Source organism: Rhamphochromis longiceps, linkage group LG15 (genome assembly GCF_057381845.1).
Source record: "Rhamphochromis longiceps isolate RC_006_pf linkage group LG15, R_longiceps_female_GT1.1, whole genome shotgun sequence".
In the NCBI taxonomy this organism is placed as follows: Eukaryota; Metazoa; Chordata; class Actinopteri; order Cichliformes; family Cichlidae; genus Rhamphochromis; species Rhamphochromis longiceps.
The window spans coordinates 23,147,349-23,166,716 of record NC_140571.1 but is presented as its reverse complement, the minus strand read 5'-3'; the positions used below and the strand labels follow the sequence as shown (position 1 = coordinate 23,166,716).

General features: G+C 39.1%; 2 protein-coding genes across 2 annotated transcripts; both read left to right on the top strand.

Annotated features, from left to right (window-relative positions):
- The first annotated feature begins 288 nt into the window (after nucleotides 1-288).
- On the top strand, nucleotides 289-5,250 carry LOC146652652 (uncharacterized). The gene is made up of 4 exons (XM_085382724.1): nucleotides 289-343; nucleotides 3,911-4,252; nucleotides 4,369-4,656; nucleotides 5,189-5,250. Exons 1-4 carry the CDS (start codon nucleotides 289-291, stop codon nucleotides 5,248-5,250), a joined length of 747 nt encoding a protein of 248 aa, XP_085238850.1.
- A 3,071-nt stretch (nucleotides 5,251-8,321) lies between these two features.
- LOC146652651 (uncharacterized) lies at nucleotides 8,322-18,712 on the top strand. The gene is made up of 8 exons (XM_085382492.1): nucleotides 8,322-8,382; nucleotides 15,510-15,848; nucleotides 15,962-16,231; nucleotides 16,379-16,447; nucleotides 17,293-17,379; nucleotides 17,454-17,482; nucleotides 17,959-18,021; nucleotides 18,198-18,712. Exons 1-8 carry the CDS (start codon nucleotides 8,322-8,324, stop codon nucleotides 18,291-18,293), a joined length of 1,014 nt encoding a protein of 337 aa, XP_085238618.1. The 3' UTR covers nucleotides 18,294-18,712.
- The last annotated feature ends 656 nt before the right edge of the window (nucleotides 18,713-19,368 follow it).

The window sequence follows — 19,368 nt, the reverse complement described above, 5'->3', positions numbered from 1 at the left end:
TAGACTCTTTTAAAAATTAAAGGAAGCTGCATTGATGCACACGCACACATTCAGCCTCCTCAGTCATTTTTAATTCTTCGTGGTGTCAAACACATCACTGAGGGAACGGAAACAACATGCACCTGTTAAAAATAACTTTATGATTTTGAAATGTGTTGCACCATTGGTGTGTTAACATCAGGGAAGTGACATCTCACTAATCACAGGAAACACAAACGATCTTAAAGAGCCATCGGATGCAGCCCCATCAAGATTAAGAACAAGAAAGAAGTGAGACAGAGAACCACAATGGATGAATTCATATGGATTCAAATGTTTGCATTGCTGCTGATTCAGATTACAGGTAAGGTTGTTGGGCGCTGTTTTGGTTTATGGAATTTTGGACCGTGTTTATTGTTGTGGTGATCTTTTTCTTAGTCTTGGTATGTAATAGTTTAGTTTTCGTGTGCCTCTTTGTTTCATCATTTTCTAGGTACTTGTTTGTTTAGTCACTTTCCATGGGAAATATGTGCAGCAAAACACAATTTTATATGACGACCTTTATTCTACAACACAGCCTAAACTCTCTTAGACAAGCTTTCTTGCAAATTTTTGAAATGTTTCTCCAGGCTTCTTGAAAGACATTCAAAACTCTTCTTTGGATGGTGGCTGCCTTTTGCTCTGTTTTCTGTCAAAATGATCCCACACTGCTTGTCCAAAGTCTGGGGAGGCCAGTCGTGATTTAATTATTTCTTTTAACTATTTTTATATTTTTCTTTTTTACATAGAGCCTCAAACATGTAAATACACATAAATCTAAATTTATCAGGAGGGATTTTGGCCCACTTCTCTTTATACACACTCTCTAAATCCTTTGTTTCTTGGCTGCTGCTGGGCAACTCAAAGCTCCAGCTCTCTCTACAGATTGTCAGTAGGCAGGGACGTGCAGAGAGGTTTAAAGGGGCGAGTGCTCAAAGTTAAAAAGGGGCACATTGAACCATGCTGAATAACAACAACAAACATTCATCAAGAATCTAATATGGGAAGGGCAGGGCTGTGTTGATCTGAGACTGTAGACAGTAAAAAGTCCACAGGAGAGATGGTAGCTGATTAAACAAGTGTCATGAGATAATAACAAAATGCAAAGATTGGTGACAGCGCTTGGAACCATAAGGCAACGAAAAACTGTGACATAAACTCGGCTCTGCCTGTGAATCACTCTTTGCTTCTCTTCTTCCTTCCTTCCCATCATTTCATATATCACTCTCCACTTGCTGTCTACCTGAGAACAAGGCACAACTTGCTATTGCAATAAACTATAATCTAATTATCCACACCTAACAACTCTTGCACTTAATCTATAATAAAATGATGACAGAAAAATGTTATAGCACTGCCTTTAGTAGCCTCACACAGCTCCTACTGTTTCCTCCTCATGTCCTTACCAGCCATGTCTGCACAATGTTATATCATGAGTAATATTTTTTTAAATCCAGCTAAATAAAACACACACATGCACACACAGTGACATTTTAGACCTTCTTCAGAATACTGTATATACTATGGGCATCCTTACATTATTATTTATTACTAGAGCTACAATAATAAAGCAATGAGGAGGGGGAAGTAATAAATATGAAATAATGTATTTATGATGATTCCATTTGTTTCACTATCCACTCTGTGCAGGGGCAAAGCTTATTACATTTTTAAACTGTAGAGATACAATAATTTTACTGCTGTAAAATCCAAATTTTGTCTTATTTAAAATATAAATCTAATATAATCTGCTTCTTAATGTATGTTCTTTAAAATACAGCGTGTGTTTTTTAATATATTTTAATTATAATAATTATTATGTGGACATGCATATTAGATCGTTTTTTAGTGAAATATAATCCCTCCAGAAAGGCAGGAAATGCCCAGAAACTTACTTTAAAACTAAATATGTTCCCTAAAACGGTGACAGAGCTACAGACCCATGACAGCCTTACACAGGTAGCCAGCAGCTATGACTAGCACTACCTGTGCAGTTAATAAAAGGACAGGTAATGTTTGTCGCGCTGTTGCACACACAGCACGCTCGTTTGTTTCAGTTCGTCAGTTGCAACAAGACAGCTTACCAACGTGTACGTAATAAGCTAATACTCCTGGGTGCTATACACTACAGTGTACGCTGTACACCTACTTACTGGTTTTGTCGCATCAGTCTGTGTCTCTGAGTTAACTTGTGTTTCTCCTACAGCTCCGGACCGCAAAAAATGCGCGTGCTCTTTGTGAGCTCGTTCCCGGGTCGTAACCAGCGCGTTCTGCCGTCGAGGGCGATCATTGGTTAAATGTGATCATGTGACTGATGCAAGCCAGATCCTTTTATTTAGCAAAACTGTGATTAATAGTTAAATATTATTGTTGAGGGGCACAGACAGGACTCCGCACGCACACACACATAAAAATAAATAAATAAATAAATAAAAAAAATTTAAAAGTTGCCTCAACAAAAGGGCACTTTGGGCACTCATCAGGAAAGGGGCGGGTGCTCAAGCCCTTCTAGCCCCCCCCCCTCTGCACGTCCCTGTCAGTAGGACTGAAGTTCAGCAAACTCTTTTGTTGCCTTGGAGAAGTGTTTTGGTCATTGTCAGATACATAACTGTATACATTTTCCATGGTGCTAGCCTCAGGTGTGCCCAGACCTAACCCCACCCAAGCCCACAGTGTGGGTTTCATATGTGTCTTAAGGTAAATAAGATATGTGTAGAGTGTTTCTCAAAAAAACCCAAAAAAACTGCTACTTTAAATTACTTGCTTATTCAGATTTTCTGGCAGATTTTTATACTGTTTTATACCAGGTGTCTTTATGGCTCTTCACGAGATCTTTTGTCACTTATCCTCAAAGACAACCAGCCCAGCCAAATATGAAAATGTTTTCCATTTTCGCAATTGTCAGAATATTTTTCACTTTTTCAATTCTTTTTGCATGGAAGCCAAATGCGTTCCTCTTTAACTTCCATTTTACTAAGGTTCTGAATCAGTCGCCTTCTCTCAGACTCATATTTGTAATCAAATTTGTGCTATGTTTTCATCTACTGCACAGTAATCCACTTCATTATTATAAATAGTGCACAGCAAACAATACCATGGTATGCCTGTACTCTTGGGCTGTGTGAGTCAGGCAAACCCATACTTATCCCTCTTTAAGGCTTCTGTGGTGGGAGGTTTGCCTGCTGCTTCCGGTTCCCTGACACTGCTGCTCTTGGCTATGCAAACTCCACCATGGCCTCCTCCTTCTGGGGTGGACGCACATCATCCTGATGTGTGGCCTCAGGTCTGGGGTTTCCTCAGTCATTCTCTGCCCACCTGGGGCTCTTATAGGCGAGCATTGTTGCAGTTTCCCACCCACCTAAACACACAGCAAAATGACATGTTTGCTTGTGTACCTTTCTCTGTTTTGTCTTTCAGGTTTGATATTTTGTATTTTGTTACAGATGCAGCACTTGGAGACACAGCAAGTGCTGATGTTTGCTTCATCATCGACGTTTCCCTATCTAACTATCCCCCTTTTGTTTCCCTTCAGGGTTTCCCCCTAACCCTTCTGTCCCTTATTTTTTCTATTCCTTCATTTTCTTTTCCCATCTTTTGCCAACCTGGTCTTCACTCCCTGTCCACTTTAGCATAATACCCACAAGGATAATTATATGAATAATATAAGAAAGTAAAAGAAATAAAGGAAAAAATAACACTAGGCGCCTACACAGGGTCTACAGTGCTGCTTTTGGAAAAGGAAATATGTGTGGCATAAAAAAGCATTGTTCTACAAAAAAGAGTGTTGGACACGTGCATAATATTGTGTCTAAACTATCTTAATTCTTTTTCTTTAAAAAAAAAACAACTTTTGTATTTAACTTACTTTCTTATTTCTCTCCAATCCTGTCAGCAAGAACTGCAAATGTAACATCCATTGTTATGAAACTCGGAGATGACGTCACTCTGCTTTGTCTGAATGCGATGGATAACCAGAATACCTGTAACAATACAATGTGGGCCTTTGCTTCAAGAAACAAACCAACAGCAGAGCTGTTCAGGTTTGGGGAAATTGGTGAATATGCCAAATCTAAATCAGACAGACTGACTGTTGCTGTAAACTGTTCTCTGGTTATAAAGAAGCTCACAGCTGAGGATGTTGGTCTTTATTTTTGTCAGCAATACAAGTTGGGGGAAAAACAAGCGCAACACTCTCTACTTCATCAGTTGGTGGTTGATCTCTCTCTTATTACTTGTGAGTATTTACACTTAAAAAAAATATTGTCTGCTCAAACTGAAACTTCAGGCATAAAGATTCCAGCAATGTGGTTGTTTAATTTCTTTCTCTCACATTATCTCCATCTTCACCAGTGAATGAACATAAAGACAATAGTAAGGCAATTTTAAACTGCTCTGTGCTGCCATATGAAGAGTGTCATCACACAGTGAAGTGGCTGATTGACGGTCAAGATGTGGACAAAGATAACAAAGAAGTATTGACCATGCAGACTGACTGCTCCACCACTGTGTCTTTTCCAAAATCCCATGAATTATACTCATTAAAATATAACTCAGTGAAATGTGAAGTGACTGATACTGGCACAGGAGAAGTGCAGCAGTTTACCTTCATCAGCAATCAGCGCTCTGGCCAAGACACAGGTGAGCTCATAATCATTTACTGGATGGATTTCAAGTTTTTGAAGTCCAAAGACATGCAGCTTGTGGGGATAGGTTAATTGGATAATCCAAATTGCCACTAGGTGTGAATGTGTGAATGAAAGTGAGTGCGAATGGTTGTCTGTCCCTGTGTGTTGGCCCTGCGACAGACTGGCGACCTGTCCAGGGTGTACCCTGCCTCTCGCCCTATGACAGCTGGGATAGGCTCCAGCACCCCCCGCGACCCTGAAAAGGATAAGCAGAAGCGAATGGATGGATGGATTATTTTAAGACATATTTTAAGACATTTGCACTAAACAGGAAACTGCAACCAAAATCTTTTTTTTAATCCTTTTTACAGATTTTTCTGTTTCTTTGAGGCCCATTGTTGTCTCTGTGGGTTTAGCAACACTTTTAATAACTGCTGTAACAGTCAAAATATGGATAGAAGTTAAAGGTAAATTTAAAAATGATAAGTTTGAATAAATTTTCATTTTTATTTTAAACTGGAATTGACTTCCTTCTCTCATTTTAGGGAACAAAACACTGATGGATAAAACCACAGTAAGTACAACTAAACTCAACAACTTGAACTAGAAATTACAAGTTAACAAAAAAAGGCTGCTCAGTGGTAGCGGAAAAGTAAAAAGCTAGACACAACATAAGGAGAACAAAATTGAGTGAAAATGGTATTCAACAGGAGAAAAGGACAAAGGAAACTTACAACGTCCACATGATAGGAAGAGGAATAAAGAAAGGTAGAAAAAGGCACAAAAAGGCACGTGATAAATTAGCCTTCAAAATAAAACAGGAAGTAACTGACTAACTGAAGAAACAATAGATACCAAACAAACAGTAAAGCACAGATTGGCGGAAAACACTGAGAAAAGTACCAAATATTCAAAAACACAAAAGAAGAGAAAAGATTTATAATGGAAACTAAAGATAATTACAACAATGTATTTATCATTATTACATAATTTATGATCTGATGCATCTTATTTTGGTTTTGGTTTGTTTGGGGTTTTTTTTCTACAGGTACATTTTGATAACAAAGAAGATCATGTTACAATAAAGTCTGAAAATATTGGAGACTCTGCTACTTCCATCTGACTGCAATGATCATCATCAAAATCAATTCCAGTTGCTGTTCAGTCATCAGTATCAACTTTTATAATTGGTTAAATGTTAGATATAAAACAGATGCTAAAGTAATTTTACTAAAAATGATTGGTTCTTTGTTTTACTTCAGTCTAGACGTGTATTTAAATTTTCATTTCATTTTTTATAAAAGGATGTTGGTTTTGATAAATGACAGAATCTGCATCAATACTGTTGCTCGTGATATAGTAATCATAAATTAAAATGTATTTCTATTCAGTTTTGGTGTAATTTTCTTCTAATTAATCCTTTATTCAATACTTTATACATTAACACTTGTGCATAGAGCAAGATTACTGGGCTGAACAGGGTCAATGGATTCCCTGTAAAGAGATTTGTAGATGTGGGTAAAAGAGGGTCTTAGGCATAGGACACTCAACTTCTTTAAGTTGCTTGAAGACGTTTCACCTCTCATCCGAGAAGCTTCTTCAGTTCTATGGTCAAATGGTTGATAGTCCCAGATTTAAGCCCTGTGGAAGTGTCCCAGTGTCTGAGTGTGTTGCTGGGCCTGAAGGACACTGGGATGTTGTGCTTGGAGAAGACTCTCCTGAGTTTCTCTGATACACCGGCTACATAGGGGATGACAATGTTGTTGCGTTTGTCTTTCTGATCCTCCCTAGTTGCTGTCTGATCTTCTTTTCTGTGCATCTTTGCTGACTTGATGAAAGCCCAATTAGGATAACCGCATGTTTTAAGAGCCACCTTCATATGTGTTCCCTCTTTTTCCCTTCAGGCTTAGAGGGAACATTTTACATTCAGTGGTGTAGGGTCCTGATTACTCCAGGTTTGTGCTCCAGAGGGTGATGGGAGTCAAAGACGAGGTACTGGTCCGTGTGTGTGAGTGCTTGTTTTGTGCTCACAGACGGGACAGACGGTGCGCAGCAATGCGCCTAATGATGTTTAAAAGATCCCAAAGCGCAAGTCATCATTTGAGATGAACTGCAAAAGAAATTTTCCTCGTACTGACCCAGTGCTGGTAATTTTTCTTATGCAGATGAGGCATTATTTCTGTACCATTATTTAATTCCAGAGGCTTTTAAGTTGTTGTTTTTTTGCGCTCGTTGACTTGTAAAAGCCTATATGACAATTTTTTCCACACTTAAACGGTGTTTCAAATCCCCAAAAACAGAGATTTTTTAAATCTCCGCAAAATCTCAGTTTTTGTGTTAACGTGTGGACGAGGAATACGGAGTTCATCACGCAACGTCAAAGGTATGTGCCTTTTTCCACGCTGTGTGCCACGTTACTGTTATCCTTTGTGTCTTCCCTGGTCAACTTTATGTTTTTATCCACAGCGTTAATGTGAGCAGTGAAGGATTCCACTTCTTGGGTTTTGATTTTGAACCAGGTGTCGTCCACGAATCTGTACCAGTGGCTGGGTACTCTCACTTTAAAAGAGCCAAGAGCCTTTCTTTCCACTTCCTCAGTGTAAAGGTTGGCTACAATAGGTGACACCAGGGAGCCCATGGCACATCTATGTTATTGTCTCTAAAAACCCTCGTTGTATTTGAAATATGTGGTGGTAAGGCAGAGGTCTAACAGTGTGCAAATCTGATCAGGGGTGAAGCTCCACCATTTGACCCTAGAACTGAAGAAGCTTCTCGGATGAGAGGTGAAACGTCTTCAAACAACTTAAAGAAGTCCAGATGCTTTACTTTCCAAGCTCCTTAGACTACAATGACCTGGATGACTGAGAACCTTCAGAGACATCAAAGCAGACTGTTTTTAGGAATCTATTGTAGTGAAATATCTGACTGATATTCTTTTTAATTGATGACATTTTGTGTTGTCACAAAAGAAAAAAACATTACCTTTTAATTTTTTAAAAATCGCACCCTGCTTGTGCAGAACACAGTTTCTAAGTGTCACAGTTTAGCTCTGAGCACTTCTATTCATGTATTACCCATTCTATCCACCAGAGGTCCTCAGTCTTTCAGTAGGCCATCCACTCGGCCCACTCACTTGTAAACTACAGGTCTGAGCAGGTGTTTAAAATCATGTATGGATTTATGAACAGCTTTTATTTCTTGTTTTATTAATTGTTAATGAACTAACTTGTAAACAACCTGAACTGTATTTTTGGGACTACAACTGTCTGTTCTGCTGTGCTGTCTGTTTTCTAACATTAGAGGAAAGAGGGGCTGTATTAATGGAAACATTTATCTTGACTAACAATCTTCACAGATTCAGCTTCCTCGGTCAACGTCTTTTCAGGTTATTAAACACATCACTGTCACAAATGCACTGTGAAAACAGACACAATGTGCACTTGGTAAGTCTTATAATTGCTTTGTGCAATAATATCCCTTCATAAAAACAAATTACTTCATGCGTTTCTGAGAAAATGAGAAAGACTGCACCTATGGAATGTAAACATGAAAAGAAAACTGCTAAAGTTGTGAAGAGGATGTGACACCTCAGTAGTGACAGGAAGTACAAACAGTCTTAAACAGTCATCAGTTCAGAAACGTTGACAGTCAAGAAAAGAAATGAGACAGAGAAGCATGATGGATGAATTCATATGGATTAAAATGTTTTTATGTCTGATGCTGGTGATTCAGATTGCAGGTAAGAATTCGGGAAACATTTTAATAGCAGGAAAACACCTTTACAGTAAACTGCTGAGCATGCTCTGTTGTTTGAGGGGAGCTCAGGACATGTTCGTTAACTTGTGTCTAAATTGGTCTTCAATCCGATTCTAAAAAATGCTGTATTCTATTTTTATTTATTTTTATGTTTCTCCTCCATCATTTCAACAGTATCTGCAACTGAAACCTCGATTTTTATTAAAGTTGGAGATGACGTCACTCTACCTTGTCTAAATGTGATAGAGGACCAGAATAACTGTGATGGTACTACGTGGACCTTTGCTTCAAAAAACACAACAGCAACAGAAGTGATCACCTTTGGAGAGATTGGTAAAAAAGCCCAAATGAAATCAGACAGACTGAGTGTTACAGCAAACTGTTCTCTGCTTATAAAGAAGCTCACAGCTGAGGATGTTGGTTTTTATTACTGTCAGCAGTACAAACTGGGAGAACGTAAACATCTAGTTTCTGAGTTTTTGGTTGATCTGGCTGTCATCACATGTGAGTATTTACCAAACAGTGGTACGCAAAGGTTTGGGCACCCCTGATCATTTTGTCTTTTTAAATCATTGGTTGTTTGGATGAGCAATTTAATTTAAATATATTATATAGCAGATGAACACAATGATATTTGAGAAGTGACATGATGATTATAGGATTTAAAGAAGGTGTGCAATAGTTATTTAAACAAAATTAGGCAGGTGCATATAAGATAAGATAAGATCACCTTTATTAGTCCCACTCGTGGGAAATTTGTTTTGTTACAGCAGAAAGTGGACAGTGCAAAGTTACATAGTAAAAATTAGAAAAACACTGGAATAGCATAAGAGTAAGAATAAGATACTGTACACTGTTAAGTCAAATTGTTGAATGTGTCATTGTGTTTCTTAAATTTGTAAAGTCTTAGTTCAAACTATAGGATCAAGACATTCCTTTGTCCCCCTCCCAAGCCTCTCGAGGTTCTGGGGTGAGGTTGTAGTGTTTTATCACAAGCACATCCCATGTAAAGGTTTGTTTGATGTTTGGTAAGCTTTCTGCCCTTTTTATGGCTTCACTGTGTTGTGTATGGTGAACCAATACAGGAATTGAGCCATGTGTTGGGTGTGGGTGTGTGTGTGTGTGTGTGTGGGGGGGGGGGTTACCTTTTTATGACCAAGGATGTTGTTAGAAACAGTTGTGATCAGGAGGTCACACAAACGCACCCCCATGACACACACACACACATTATCACACACATGCTTACACAAACACACACACACACACACACACACACACACACACACACACACACACACACACAGTGCATTGTCTTTGTAACCAAGGGGGGTTGTACGAGGGGAGGTGCTTGTGTACACTATTGTGTATTGTAACTATTTTTCCAATAAAAGGCAGCGAGCGGAGGCTGGAGTCGGGGTCATTTTGTGGTAGGATTCGAAGTGCGTTCCTGAGATACCGATGAGGCCTCCCTTGCGCAAGTAAATCGATCAACCGCTGTTGCCTTGTGTTTTTCCTTCATGGGAATAAGTCCCTAGATCAGCGGGGTCTGAGTTTAGACCCAACATACACAACTGTACACAATAGAATAGAATAAAATATAATACTGTATACAATACAATAAAATAGAATACAAATACTATACTGAGTATGACAACGTTGTCAGAAAAAGAGTATTGCACTTAGTGTTAATGCTATTGCACATGTGTGGATGTGTGTGTTTGGTCAGGTGCAAAGTCTTTGTTGTCTGACAGCAGTGGGGAGGAAACACCTACGAAATCTCTCCGTCCCACACCCTGGGTGCCGCAGCCTGCCACTGAAGGAGCTGCTCAGTGCTGTCAGAGTCTCCTGCATGGGGTGGGAGATGTTGTCCAGCAGGGATGACAGCTTAGCCACCATTCTCCTGTCACTCACCACCTCCACTGGGTCCAGAGGGCATCCTAGAACAGAGCTGGCCCTTCGGATCAGCCTGTTCAGTCTCTTCCTGTCCCTACCAGAGATGCTGCCACCCCAGCAGACCACACTGTAAAAGATGGCTGAGGCCACCACAGAGTCATAGAAGGTCTTCAGGAGTGGGCCCTTCACTCCAAACGACCTGAGTCTCCGCAGTAGGTACAGCCTGCTCTGCCCTTTTCTGTAAAGGGCGTCTGAATTATGAGTCCAGTCCAGTTTATTGTTCAGATAAACACCAAGGTAGCTGTCCACAGCCTCAATGTCCATACCTTGAATGCTTAGTGGTTGCAGGTGAGGATGTTTGTGCCTGTGGAAGTCTACCACCAGCTCCTTGGTTTCACTAGTGTTTATCTGGAGGTAGTTCTGCTGGCACCAGTCCACAAAGTCATGGGTCAGTTCTCTGTATTCCTTGTCATCCCCATCAGTGATGAGGCTGATATAGCAGAGTCATCAGAGAACTGAAAGAAGCACTGGTTGGAGTTGTGGGAGAAGTCTGCAGTGTAGATGGTGAAGAGGAACGGAGCCAGAACTGTTCCCTGTGGGGCCCCCGTACTGCAGACGAGCCTGTCCGACAAACAGCCCTGAGTTCTTACATACTGAGGTCGGTCAGTGAGGTAGTCCAGAATCCATGTAGTGAGGTGATGGTCCACTCCTGTGTTGTCCAGCTTGTCCTTCAGGACTGTGAGAAGAATGGTGTTGAAGGCACTGGAGAAATCAAAGAAAATGATTCTCACAGTGCTCCCAGCAGTCTCCGGGTGAGAGAGGGAACAATGTAGGAGGTGAATGACGGCATCATCCACTCCAATGCCTGGCTGTTAGGCAAACGGAAGTGGATCCAGTGATGAGCTCACCAGGGGCCGAACCTGAGTCAGGGTCTTAAACAGGTGGGATGTCAGAACCACCGGCCTGTAGCTGTTGAGGTACTTGGGACATGAAGTCTTTGGCACTGGTACAACACAGGAGGTTTTCCAGAGCTGTGGGACTCTCCCCAGCCTCAGGCTCAGGTTGAAGATGTGCTCCATCACGCCATGCAGTTGATCTGTGCAGGGCCTGACCACCCTTGAGCTGATTCCATCTGGACCCACTGCCTTCTTGGCTTTAATCCTCCTCAGTTCCCTCCTAACCTGGGTGGTTGAGAGAGACAGACTGGAGCCTTGTGTTGAATGTGTATTGGATGCTATTGTTGGGGATGGGGAGGAGTGAGCAGGGTGAATAGAGGAGGTGTGACCAATGATTTATAAAGAAAAATCATTAAAATTATCAGGGGTGCCCAACCTTTTGCATACCACTGTATTTGGAGCTGAAACTGCATTTTTAGAATAACCTTGCAGTATAACAGTAATTATCATAATAGTGATTAATTTGTCTAATCTGTGCTATCTTTGTCTCACATGTATATGTATTGGAGTCACAGTAACTGAAGATAAGGACACTGATGAAGTGACGTTAAACTGCTCTCTGCTGACATATGAGGACTGTCGCCACACAGTGAAATGGCTGTTAAATGGTTACAATGTAGACAGAACTAACAACCTAACAGAAAGATCACAGACTGACTGCTTCACCACTGTGTGAAATTCTCACAATTCAAACGTCTCAAGGGATAATGGTAAATGGTAAATGGCCTGCATTTGTATAGCGCTTTTCTAGTCCCTAAGGACCCCAAAGCACTTCACACTACATTCAGTCATTCACCCATTCACACACACATTCACACACTGGCGATGGCAAGCTACATTGTAGCCACAGCTGCCCTGGGGCCCACTGACAGAGGCGAGGCTGCCGGACACTGGCGCCACCGGGCCCTCTGACCACCACCAGTAGGCAAACATGGGGTTAGTATCATAATATAGTGACGTGTCAAGGAACTCATACTAACACAAGCAAAGTACTCTTTACCATTATCCATCAGGCCTCTGGTGAGGAAGCTGGTGAGATTACAATCAGTTGTTGAACATGAATGGCGGGATACAAAGTTTGGATGCAGATTTCTTTTTCTTTTTTTTCCACAACAAATGAAAAAACTGAAAAATGTTTTGATTATGATTTTTCATTTATTTAGTTGGGACAAACAAAACAAAGAATCCAGCCAGAAAAACTGTAAGCAGCACAACATCAGTAACAACCACAGCCGTGAAGGATATTTCAAAAGGTAGTCACTCAAACATTCATCCTTTTGTCATGAATTATCGATTTTTTTTGATTAATAATGTTTTTGTACACTTAATTTAGACATGTCAGATTTGATAAATGACAAACCTAAGAACTACATAAAGAGAAAAGTGGTCTCCATCCACTCATCCCCAACTGGTTGCAGCCATCTGGCTCAAGAGTTGGGAGTTTGCCTTGTAATTGGAAGGTTGCCGGTTCAAACCCCGGCTTGGGCAGTCTCGTTTGTTGTGTCCTTGGGCAAGACACTTCACCCGTTGCCTACTAGTGGTGGTCAGAGGGCCCGGTGGCGCCAGTGTCCGGCAGCCTCGCCTCTGTCAGTGCGCCCCAGGGTGGCTGTGGCTATAATGTAGCTTGCCATCACCAGTGTGTGAATGGGTGGATGACCGCTTGTGTAAAGTGCTTTGGGGTCCTTAGGGACTAGTAAAGCGCTATACGAATACAGGCCATTACCACGATCGAAGTTAAAGTTGTATGATTTTTTTAAATGTAATGAATCAGAACAGTAACAAAGTGCAGCCGTTTCCTTTCAGCCCCCAATTGCCAGGTGAGAATATTAATCTTAATAACACAAAATAACACATCTCACATGTTTTTTGTTATGACTGCTCTAAAGGTAACAGGCTTTGTCTTAAATGCACAAGCTCACCCCCCAATTTGTGTATTTGTTTAGGTTTACCAATGCTGCTGAAGGTCATCTCATCGCATTTTGTATGTGAAGAATACAGACTCACAACATCTCTCCTTCTGCCTTTCCTCTTTCTCTCGCTCCTCTGTTTGTGTGTGGGACAGTATGAGAGATTCATCTTCTGCGTCCCTGCTCCATTTGGCTGCCACATATGTCTCAAATCCCTAATCAGAGCCTTTAAACATTTGATCATAAATTCACTCCTCTTCAGATTGTTGTTAGGTTTGTCTTTAGCATCACTCAGTCTCCATCAAAAAAAAAAATGCTACTTGAGTTCTTTGTTTTTCACTTGATTTTTCCAGTCACTAATTTTAAATGTCCCGGGCCGTCTCCTCCAGACCAAATACTTAGTCTTGGTATCCCTGCCTGCTCTGTTTCTCCATCACTCTCCAAACCCAGATGCAAGACCCAATCCCCTCTAGCTTGCACATACTCCCTGATTCCAGTGCTAAAGCCTGCCTCAGAGTCCACCTCTTTGTTTTACCATAATAATTTTCAATATATAATATTAAAAAAATGAAATGTTGATGTTATTTTTTAAGCCATTTTCTGCAATGACTGAGATTGGAATAACACAACAGCAATCATAGTTCAGTGTTGTAACATCTACCTGTCAAAGTTTGAATCGCTGACAGCTAACCGAAATCATCACTCTGTGTTGTCCGGTTTGTAATGATGTATTTTGTTATGGCTAATGATAATATAACTTGATTTGTAAAAGGTTTTCGATTGTGTTTTTTTACATTTGTGTATATTGTGTGAGACTAGGGTCAGTGGGGGTCTGAAAACAGTAAAACAGTACGCTGGTGTTTTAGCTTCACTGGTGTTAGATTAACTCCTGATGGTGATACAGATGTTGCTTCTCGCTGCCAACAGACCAGGAAATAAACGCTGTGAATATTTCATCTTTAAGTCTACTGCTGCATATTTAGATGTGAAAAATCAGAGATTTTGAATTGGTGATATTCCCACACATTAAACTGCTGCAACAGTGCTAAAGGACATTAAAGGCAACTGCGCCGATGCCTGTTCAGAAATGTCTGGACCCATGGCACATTTGTCTAACCCTCACGAGTTAATCTGGAACACCAGGAGCAGGCTGTTTCTGCTGGCATTTTTAACTCTCACAGCCCACTCAGCTGATAGTGGACAAGATTTTTATAAAAAAGCCACTTGTTTCAAAAAATAAAAAAAAAAATACAACAACATAAATGTGTGAAAAATAGTGGACATAAAGACTTGAGTGGGAAAGTTTGGTGGCAAACATGATCACGAAGATGGTCTGTTTTCTCAGAATAAGCAAAGACTAATAGCCTTCACACCTTTAACCTCATTTTCCTTTGTTTGATATTTAAATGAAAAGAGAGGGAAGTTTACTAAATTCATTCAGTAAGTGACCTCACTATGATATCACTATGTGATAATTCATTTTAAAGGTAACAACACAAAACATATTATAAATGAACAACCTACCCATTAATGTTACATCATTCATCCTCTAACTGAGGAAGGCATGTTTTGCAACTTGAGTTTTGCTGACCTTGGAAACCAGAGGTGAGCATCCTGTAGACTACAAAACTATTTTTTCTGTCCCTCTGAGTGTGTGTGTTTGTACATGTGCACGCTCTCCCTCATGTTGGTTGTCTTTGGAAATTCTGTAAAAAGCTTACCTCTCGCACACATTAGTCACTTAAGTAGAAGCACAGATACTTGTGTAAAAAAACAACAACAACTCCACACGGATGAATAATGATTCAACTTCTTTAACTAAGTAAAAGTAAAAAGGTGAATCAGGAGTTTGACACTTCAACTGTTTGTTCCTATGTGATGTTTGTTTTCTAACAAACATCTTAGCTAAAACTCTTGACACATTCAACTTCCTCAGTCATTTTTTTAATATAATGTCAAACACATAACTGTCACCAATGCATTGTAGGGATGCACCTCCTGAGGTCATTTGCTAAAGTTGTGATGAGGAAGTGATATCTGATGAATAACGGGAAATACAAACAGTCTTGAAGAGTCATCAGCTCAGAGACGGTGACAGTCGAGATTGAGAACAAGAAAGAAGTGAGACAGAGAAGCACGATGGATGAGCTCAGATGGAGTAAAATGTTTTTATGTCTGATATCAATCATTCAGATTGCAGGTAAGAATACAGGAAACATTTTAATAGCAGTAAAATTAAATATTACAATCCAAACCTTTATCATAAACCTTTGTCTAAAATGATCTTCACTCTGACTGTGAAAAGTGTTGCATTCTAATCTAGTTTTCATATTTCTTTTCAGAATTCTCAACAGTATCTGCAAATGAAACCACCATTTTTATGAAAGTTGGAGATGACGTCACTCTGCCTTGTATAAATGTGATAGATGAGCAGAATAACTGTGATGGGACTACGTGGACCTTTGCTTCAAGAAACAGAACACTAATAGAAGTGATCAGCTTTGGACAGCTTGGTGAAAAAGCCAAAAATGCATCAGACAGACTGAGTGTTACAGCAAACTGTTCTCTGCTTATAAAGACTCTCACAGTCGAGGATGTTGGTTTTTACTACTGTAAACAATACAGATACCTTCAAAAGCACAGACACAAACGTCTGGTTAGCGAGTCTTTGGTTGATCTCTCTGTACTCACCTGTGAGTATTTTACATTATATTTTCAGGCGGACGATTTTTAGAATAATAATGACAGCAGTAATTAATTTTTCGAATTTGTGGGTGGTGTCTTTGTTTCATGTTATCTCCATCAGTGACTGAACATGAGGACAATGATAAGGTGACAATAAATTGCTCTGTGGTGACATATGAAAAGTGTCATCACACAGTGAGGTGCCTGTTTAAAGGTCGAGCTGTGGACAGAGATAACAGTCAAATAGTGACTTTACAGACTGGCTGCTCCACCACTGTCTCTTTACTCAAGTCTCACCATGTTTACTCATCAAGAGATTACCTTTTGGACTGCGAAGTGAATGATGCTCATACAGAAGGGAAGCTGTTTACCTTCAGCCCTCAGCTATCAGGTGAGAAAACAGGAGACAAAATAATCAACTGTTTAAGATGATTGAACCCACCCAAAACATTTATTTGTTTGCTTTTGTATTTATGCAAAAAAAATTTTAAACAACAGATGAAAACATGTTGGTTGTGTCTTTTTCATTTTATTTCAGGTGACAGACAAAGGACAAATAATCCAACCAGAAAAAATCCAGCAGGCTACAGTCAGTCCAATACCCAAGGTATTTATTCAGTAATGTACTTTTTACTTGCATGCATGGGTATACAGTCACATGAAAAAGAACGTTTTCACAGAGCTCGATTCAGTCCTGTGAAAACTGCATAAACCCCATGATTCAATATCTTACAGAGTCAACTTTCGCAGCACTAACTTGAAGTAATAGTCTTTTATGACTATATCAGTCTATCATAATTTCTCCTGGCAGCCCTTCCAAAGAAACTATTCTTGCTCAGTCTTTTTGACTTTTTGATATGACTTTGGTGGAATTAGACCAATGCTGGTAAGGTTGTTGCTGTATGTTAACACCTACCCGAGAGCTTCAGACCTGTAAACTGTCAAAGTTTCTTCTTCTATAGAAATGCCCACTCTTGATGATCAGTTAAGTCCATTTGATTAGTAGCATCTGACTCCAAGTTGCTCTCTTAATTCCTATGGAACGATTAAGGATGTATTTAGTTTGTGCTTAGGACTTTATGCATGATGTATTTATTTTATTTTTGATTTTACATGTTTTAAGTTATGTGTTCAAACTGATTTAAATAAAAGAAATAGCCAAATACCTTCAGAAACAACATGTGTCTGTAAGTAAAATAACACGTCTGAACTAAAATCTCCTTACTGTTTTTCTTCCATACATCTGAAACGCAGTGACTATGATTCACATTGTGCTTTTGTGTGTTTCTGTTTTTGCTATGGTAACAGTGTCACAGTTTAAAATAGAACACAATGTTAGGCATATTTTGTGTGTCATGTAGACTTAGTTTAAGATACATAGAAAGTTTTTTAAATGTTTGAAAAAATATTCACTGAAAATGGTTTTAAGTTTGTTTTTTGGGTTTGTTTCAGCTATCCATTGGTACGTCGTTGCAGCTGTGGGTTTTGTCTTGCTCTTGATAACAGCTGCATCTGTTATCAGATGGAGAAAAACAAAAGGTAAAAACATCAAAAGTTAAAACACATGTGCTTTTAACAGTAAATGTTACAGTTAATTGTTTTTGTCTTTCCAGCAAACAAAACACAGACGGATGAAGATACTGTGAGTTTTTTTTTTTTTAAAACCCCAATATATATATATATATATATATATATATATATATAATTTTTTTTTTTTTTTTTAATGGTTGTAGGAAATAAGAATGACAAATAAACACCAAATCAGCTCATCTCTGAGGAGTGTTAACAAGAACTAAACTGTCTTTATAAAGGACAGTTTTCCAACAGATGTAACTGTCTATTTTCCAGGGACTGAGTTTGAACTCTACAGAGACTCAGACTGCTACTTAAAAAAGTCCCAGCATGGGAAATCCCACACCACACCCACAGTACAGTCAGAGCACAGTTAAAACCACTTCTTCTTCTATGTGCTTGTTAAGTGCATGCGACTCAATGAGATCTTATAAAAGATAAGGAAGTTAGACTGAATAACAGTGGGACAGACCATGAGTTGTAAAACCTGAGGTTAGAGGTCAAAACATGTAAACTTTTTGAGATATTTTGCTCTTCGCTGTGTAGGTAGATCATGAAGTTTCCTATGCCACCGTCAGCTACAGAAAGAAAGCCAAGAATAAAGCCCAGGTAACGTGTCTTTCATAGATGCTTATGTTGTATACTGATATATTAATAGGTAATGTGTGCAAGCTGAGATTATAATTCATACTTACCTTTAAAATTTGTTGAGCTCTATCTCTCTTATTTTAACAGAGTGTTAATTTATGTTTATTTATGTATCCGACAATTCTCTTTGTTTTCAGGTTCAGGGTGATGATGAAGGTGATGCAGTGATCTACAGTGTTTTGATGGTTTCTTCATCTCCTGCAGCCACTGTCAACCCCAGTAACCCACAATAAAAAAAGAAAATAGAGAAAATGGCAAAAGGATTTGATCTTTTTTTAAGAAAAATAAAAATGTAAATGGATGTGTGATTAGAGACTTCATGCTGTTGAATGGCAAGCATAAAACTATTATAGCAAATGCTGGGAGTCAATCGAGAATCAAGGCCATCCTTGGGTCATTCCCACTATTCAGTGTCATTTCAAGATAGTAACATTGCAAAAAGTACATTTCTAATTATCCATAATGTTATAATGTGATCTGAAAGAATGCTTGTTAAACTTTTAGAGAAATATACCAGTCAAGCTCAGAATATTAATACATTTTTCCAGGTTTTCCACATGTGGTGCAGGCCAAACATCCCACCTGTTACGGTACAATCTTATCTCTGTTACTGCGTTATTAATGTACAGTCACTTTTCTATTTACATTTCCTAAGAGCTAAAATGTCCCTGTGTTTACTCTGCAAATGTATTTCAGGGGAGTGCTAATAAAAAAGTATTATCAAGAAAATTATTTTGAAGCATGGTGTAATTTCACTTAATTAGATTAGATTAGATTAAAAATGAATTTTAATGAAAACTTGTCCAATTTTGCAATTATTCCATTTGTCAAATTTATTACCTTCAATAACCACACAGATGTTTATCTTACGTTTTTTTAATTACTTAATTTTGAAAAAACAAACACAGGTAACAGGTAGACATCACAGGGTGACTTCACACCCATGAAAGCTTGTACCCGTAAATTTTCAAGAAAGGCTCGTTATTTTTGGTATAAGACATTTGAGGAAAAATTATTTCTTCACTGTCCATCTCCAAACCACAATTTGAACGTATACAGAGATAATCATAATGCACAAAAGACAGTACGATTTGTTGTTGGTGCATTTTTTACGCAGACGACATAGAGATGAGATTAAAGAGAGCAAAAAAAAAAAAAAATGATATGAAACGTTTGTGCTGCAAAAATGTTAGTTTGTGCCGCTGTCATTTTAAAGGTAATAATAAAAATATGCTTCTAGAGGCCATCAGAGGTCACTCTGGATCACCAAAGTCCAACAGTTTTGCTGCCTCTGATTCTCTCCACACA

Bases quoted from the DNA above. Each gene is read 5' to 3' on its own strand.
- LOC146652651 (XM_085382492.1), top strand. From the start codon at position 8,322: ATGGATGAATTCATATGGATTAAAATGTTTTTATGTCTGATGCTGGTG. The intron at 16,232-16,378 runs GTGAGAAAACAG...ATTTTATTTCAG, and splicing joins CTTCAGCCCTCAGCTATCAG to GTGACAGACAAAGGACAAAT. The intron at 16,448-17,292 runs GTATTTATTCAG...GGTTTGTTTCAG, and splicing joins CAGTCAGTCCAATACCCAAG to CTATCCATTGGTACGTCGTT.
- LOC146652652 (XM_085382724.1), top strand. From the start codon at position 289: ATGGATGAATTCATATGGATTCAAATGTTTGCATTGCTGCTGATTCAG. The intron at 344-3,910 runs GTAAGGTTGTTG...CAATCCTGTCAG, and splicing joins GCTGCTGATTCAGATTACAG to CAAGAACTGCAAATGTAACA. The intron at 4,253-4,368 runs GTGAGTATTTAC...CATCTTCACCAG, and splicing joins TGATCTCTCTCTTATTACTT to TGAATGAACATAAAGACAAT.